This window comes from Cherax quadricarinatus, chromosome 86 (genome assembly GCF_038502225.1).
Source record: "Cherax quadricarinatus isolate ZL_2023a chromosome 86, ASM3850222v1, whole genome shotgun sequence".
Taxonomy (NCBI): domain Eukaryota; kingdom Metazoa; phylum Arthropoda; class Malacostraca; order Decapoda; family Parastacidae; genus Cherax; species Cherax quadricarinatus.
Genome location: NC_091377.1, coordinates 4,703,455 through 4,709,454, shown reverse-complemented (window position 1 = coordinate 4,709,454; position 6,000 = coordinate 4,703,455). Strand labels below are relative to the sequence as shown.

General features: G+C 41.0%; 1 protein-coding gene across 2 annotated transcripts in view; it reads right to left on the bottom strand.

Annotated features, from left to right (window-relative positions):
- Window positions 1–191: 191 nt before the first annotated feature.
- The window catches only part of LOC128702987 (uncharacterized), a 32,413-nt gene continuing 26,604 nt past the window's right edge, over window positions 192–6,000 (bottom strand). The window contains exon 9 of one of the 2 annotated variants that reach the window (XM_053797498.2): window positions 192–3,925. In XM_053797498.2, coding sequence (XP_053653473.2) covers window positions 1,405–3,925 — 2,521 coding nt within the window. In that variant the 3' untranslated portion in view covers window positions 192–1,404. The remainder of the gene's footprint in view (window positions 3,926–6,000) is intronic. The other variant, XM_070103585.1, reaches the window with a different exon arrangement.

The following is a 6,000-nucleotide window of genomic DNA, read 5'->3' as shown; positions in this document are numbered from 1 at the left end:
AGTTGTTGGTTTAAGAGACATATTATTATTTTAGTAGTAGTAGTAGTAGCATTAGTAGTAATAGTAGTAGTCGTAGTAGTAATCGTAGTAGTAGTAGTAGCAGTAGTATCATTATGATTATTATTATTACATTCACGTGCAGAGCGCTAAATCAGTAGGGGTCATACAGTGTCTGGGGATATAGAAACATATAAATATAGAAGGTAAATATTTTATTAGTGTGGTACATTAGCGGAAGTTTGGAGCATTTGACGAACGTCTCGCCCAACACTGAGCGAAACAGTGTTCCCTGGAACACTGTCCTGGGGTGAAACACTGTACAAATAAAGAACTCCACCTTTATTGAAAAAAACTTTCGACAATGTTATTACTCATACAAATAAAAAAGTCTTGTTATACGAATCTAAAATTACTGTTATACCGTTTTTTACGGCCCTGTTAATTTAGAAAAATGTATCACTCATTAAAAAAACGCGAGAGAAAAAACAGTATACCTTACAAGCTTATAATATTTGTCAATATTTGTCAATAGAAAACGAGTTTATTTAGCCTCGAATCCACTATACTTTAAATGATATATTTTATATATTATATATATATATATATATATATATATATATATATATATATATATATATTTCTTTGCCTGGTTTCAGTTTTCAGTTTGTTCTTCTGGTTGGAATGTGAGAATGTTTTCTTTGAAGGGTGTGTCTTGGCTGGCTCGTCACTCTTTTGTGTTGTGTGGTATGTCTGCTTGCGAACACTTTTGCATGTCTGTTTCTGGGTATGTTTACATGTGTGCTTGTGAAGATGTTACATGTATGCCTTGTGGAGATGTTAATCTGGCTTTTGGAGAGGATGGAATGCTTTGTGGTGAGGTTGGAATGCTTTGTGGAGAGGTTGGAATGCTTTGCGGAGAGGCTGGTATGCCTTGAAAACCCAAACGAGGCACAAGCCTCGTTTGGGTTTTCATTGTTACTCAAATTTTTAGTTTAGTTGTACCTCTGGCTATCTTTGCTCAGGAAGTGAACCAGTTACTGTCGCCCTGTCTTTGCTCAGAGAGTGAACCAGTTACTGTCGCCCTGTCTTTGCTCAGGGAGTGAACCAGTTACTGTTGCCCTGTCTTTGCTCAGGGAGTGAACCAGTTACTGTCGCCTTGTCTTTGTTCAGGGAGTGAACCAGTTACTGTCGCCTTGTCTTTGCTCAGGGAGTGAACCAGTTACTGTTGCCCTGTCTTTGCTCAGGGAGTGAACCAGTTACTGTCGCCTTGTCTTTGTTCAGGGAGTGAACCAGTTACTGTCGCCTTGTCTTTGCTCAGGGAGTGAACCAGTTACTGTTGCCCTGTCTTTGTTCAGGGAGTGAACCAGTTACTGTCGCCTTGTCTTTGCTCAGGGAGTGAACCAGTTACTGTCGCCGTGTTTTTAATATATTAAGTATATTTGACTGAGCTAATGTATGTATCCGCTTACGATTGTCTCTCTGGCTGACTGCCATGTTTTCGTTTTTCTCTGGATGCAGTGAAACATTTTCTTGTAAAGTCGTCTTTGAGTTATCTGTCTTGGAGATGCTTTGTTTTGGTGTCTGTGGGGCGAAATGTTGTTGAGACCTTTGGCTACTATTGCTTTTGCTTGCTTCCTTAGTGATGGAGCTACGGCAGGTTTCTTGTTGTGGAAATTGACTGCTGTCTGCTTGAGGTGTCTCCTCGTTAGCTGCACCATGTGTGTTGATGTCGATAGCATCCGGGGATTCCTCCTGGCAATCTATTTCATATTCAGCTGTGTATGGCGTCTCCTCACCGAAGTTCTTTGCAAGCCGCGGTAAGAAGGTTCTTCGGGGGAGTTCGTGAAACTTATGGGTTATGCTGGGTTTGTCACTGTCCCGTATGTGTTTGGTGGTTTTCTTTCTTGTACTTTGTGACTGTTTGTCTTGGATCGAAGTCTGAGAGACAAGAGCGAGTGAAGCTTTTATATCAGCCTTTTGGCGCTGTGAATTGTTCTCTGATACCTCCGTGTCTGTGCTGTGTGATACTTCCGTGTCTGTGTTGTGTGATACCTCCGTGTCTATGTTGTGTGATACCTCCGTGTCTATGTTCTGTGATGCCTCCGTGTCTGTGCTGTGTGATACCTCTGTGTCTATGTTGTGTGATACCTCCGTGTCTATGTTCTCTGATACCTCCGTGTCTATGTTGTGTGATACTTCCGTGTCTATGTTGTGTGATACCTCCGTGTCTATGTTCTCTGATACCTCCGTGTCTATGTTGTGTGATACTTCCGTGTCTATGTTGTGTGATACCTCCGTGTCTATGTTGTGTGATACTTCCGTGTCTATGTTCTCTGATACCTCCGTGTCTATGTTGTGTGATACCTCCGTGTCTATGTTCTCTGATACCTCCGTGTCTATGTTGTGTGATACCTCCGTGTCTATGTTGTGTGATACCTCCGTGTCTATGTTCTCTGATACCTCCGTGTCTATGTTGTGTGATACCTCCGTGTCTATGTTGTGTGATACCTCCGTGTCTATGTTCTCTGATACCTCCGTGTCTATGTTGTGTGATACCTCCGTGTCTATGTTCTCTGATACCTCCGTGTCTATGTTGTCTATCATCATCTTCTTGCCTGGCACCATCTTTTTGACGTCGTCCATGATCTTTGCGTCGTCTGACGCCAACTTTTTATTTCTGCCTGGCATCATCTTTTGTCTGCCTGGCACCATCTTTTTTGTGCCTGGCACCATCTTTTTTGTGCCAGGCACCATCTTTTCTCTGCCTGGCACCATCTTTTCTCTGCCTGGCACCATCTTTTCTCTGCCTGGCACCCTCTTTTCTCTGCCTGGCAGCCTCTTTTCTCTGCCTGGCAGCCTCTTTTCTCTGCTTGGCACCATCTTTTCTCTGCCTGGTACCCTCTTTTCTCTGCCTGGCACCCTCTTTTCTCTGCCTGGCAGCCTCTTTTCTCTGCTTGGCACCATCTTTTCTCTGCCTGGTACCCTCTTTTCTCTGCCTGGTACCCTCTTTTCTCTGCCTGGCACCCTCTTTTCTCTGCCTGGCAGCCTCTTTTCTCTGCTTGGCACCATCTTTTCTCTGCCTGGCAGCCTCTTTTCTCTGCCTGACACCATCTTTTCTCTGCCTGGCACCATCTTTTCTCTGCCTGGCACCCTCTTTTCTCTGCCTGGCACCATTTTTTCTCTTCCTTGCATCATCTTCTTTCTGCCTGGCACCATCTTTCTTCTGCCTGGCACCATCTTCTCTTTCTCGTCTGCTAACTCTTTGAAGGATACATTGGCGGTTTTTTTATTTGCTCTATTTTCGTTAACTGAGGATTTGACTTTGGGATTAAATTTCACTTTAGGGGTTTCCTCTTCTTCTGCAGGTTCTAACTCAAAATCGAAAACATCCTTATTGATCTCCTTCTTGTTAGCCTCAGCGATTTTCTGGGCAACCCGATTTATGCACTGCATGTACTTATAAATCTCTTTGGTTTCTAAGTGTAAAGTCGTTAAGAAGGATCCGTTGAACATGATACCCAGTTCTCTCAAGGAGACACATATGAAACCATCAGCCAGAAGTTCAATGGTTTTGCCCGGGTAATTAGCCAGCGTGGACAACGACGCGTCGATTGAAGAAGTTGCTATCGACTTCGGTCCCTCGCTGCTGAGATGCAGGGAAAAACCACCTTTCTCGCTAACTCCCAGAGGATCTTCAGGTGGGGCAGTAGGCTGGTTTGCAGTGAGTTTCTTGAACACAGGATGAGGGATGACTGGTGGACTCCTACGATCCTCCAGCTTCACTCTATTGGGGGGCTTATAGTTTTCAGATAACCATTTCTTCTTCTTGTGCTCGCCCTTGTATACCGTGTCAGTTGACCACTCGATCTTCCGATATTTTACGTTGTAATCCTCGAAGAAGGGAAACTCTGGGTGACTCATGCATCTGAAAAATAACAAAAAAAACTTTTCTGAAGTGATAATGTAAAAAAAAAATGGTCGAGAGATAATTGGTTGAGAGTAAACCTTTTGGAGTTTAATCAAATTCTACTCAGAGGGAATCATGACTTGATAAAGCTCTACATAGAGTGAAACATAACTTTGATAAAGCTCTACACAGAGTGAAACATAACTTTGATAAAGCTCTACACAGAGTGAAACATAACTTTGACAAAGCTCTACACAGAGTGAAACATAACTTTGACAAAGCTCTACATAGAGTGAAACATAACTTTGATAAAGCTCTACATAGAGTGAAACATAACTTTGACAAAGCTCTACATAGAGTGAAACATAACTTTGACAAAGCTCTACACAGAGTGAAACATAACCTGATAAAGCTCTACATAGAGTGAAACATAACTTTGATAAAGCTCTACATAGAGTGAAACATAACTTTGATAAAGCTCTACATAGAGTGAAACATAACTTTGATAAAGCTCTACACAGAGTGAAACATAACCTGATAAAGCTCTACACAGAGTGAAACATAACCTGATAAAGCTCTACACAGAGTGAAACATAACCTGATAAAGCTCTACACAGAGTGAAACATAACCTGATAAAGCTCTACACAGAGTGAAACATAACTTTGACAAAGCTCTACACAGAGTGAAACATAACTTTGATAAAGCTCTACACAGAGTGAAATATAACCTGATAAAGCTCTACACAGAGCAAAACATAACCTGATAAAGCTCTACACAGAGTGAAACATAACTTTGATAAAGCTCTACACAGAGTGAAACATAACCTGATAAAGCTCTACACAGAGCAAAACATAACCTGATAAAGCTCTACACAGAGTGAAATGTAACCTGATAAAGCTCTACACAGAGTGAAACATAACTTTGATAAAGCTCTACACAGAGTGAAACATAACCTGATAAAGCTCTACACAGAGTGAAATGTAACCTGATAAAGCTCTACACAGAGTGAAACATAACTTTGACAAAGCTCTACACAGAGTGAAACATAACCTGATAAAGCTCTACACAGAGTGAAACATAACTTTGACAAAGCTCTACACAGAGCAAAACATAACCTGATAAAGCTCTACACAAAGTGAAACATAACCTGATAAAGCTCTACACAGAGTGAAACATAACTTTGACAAAGCTCTACACAGAGTGAAACATAACCTGATAAAACTCTACACAGAGTGAAACATAACTTTGACAAAGCTCTACACAGAGCAAAACATAACCTGATAAAGCTCTACACAGAGTGAAACATAACCTGATAAAGCTCTACACAGAGTGAAACATAACCTGATAAAGCTCTACATAGAGTGAAACATAACCTGATAAAGCTCTACATAGAGTGAAACATAACCTGATAAAGCTCTACACAGAGCAAAACATAACCTGATAAAGCTCTACACAGAGTGAAACATAACTTTGACAAAGCTCTACACAGAGTGAAACATAACCTGATAAAGCTCTACACAGAGTGAAACATAACTTTGACAAAGCTCTACACAGAGCAAAACATAACCTGATAAAGCTCTACACAGAGTGAAACATAACCTGATAAAGCTCTACACAAAGTGAAACATAACCTGATAAAGCTCTACACAGAGTGAAACATAACCTGATAAAGCTCTACACAGAGTGAAACATAACCTGATAAAGCTCTACACAGAGTGAAACATAACCTGATAAAGCTCTACACAGAGTGAAACATAACCTGATAAAGCTCTACACAGAGTGGAACATAACCTGATAAAGCTCTACACAGAGTGGAACATAACCTGATAAAGCTCTACACAGAGTGAAACATAACATGATAAAGCTCTACACAGAGTGGAACATAACCTGATAAAGCTCTACACAGAGTGAAACATAACATGATAAAGCTCTACACAGAGTGGAACATAACATGATAAAACAGGCATTCCTCCCAAGTATATATACTCTCCTGACCAACCTATCTTCCTCCAGCCATCCTCTTCACACTTACTCAATAACTTCTATTCTCCTTTCTAAAATATACCATTAACATCACCACCATCTTCTGGTA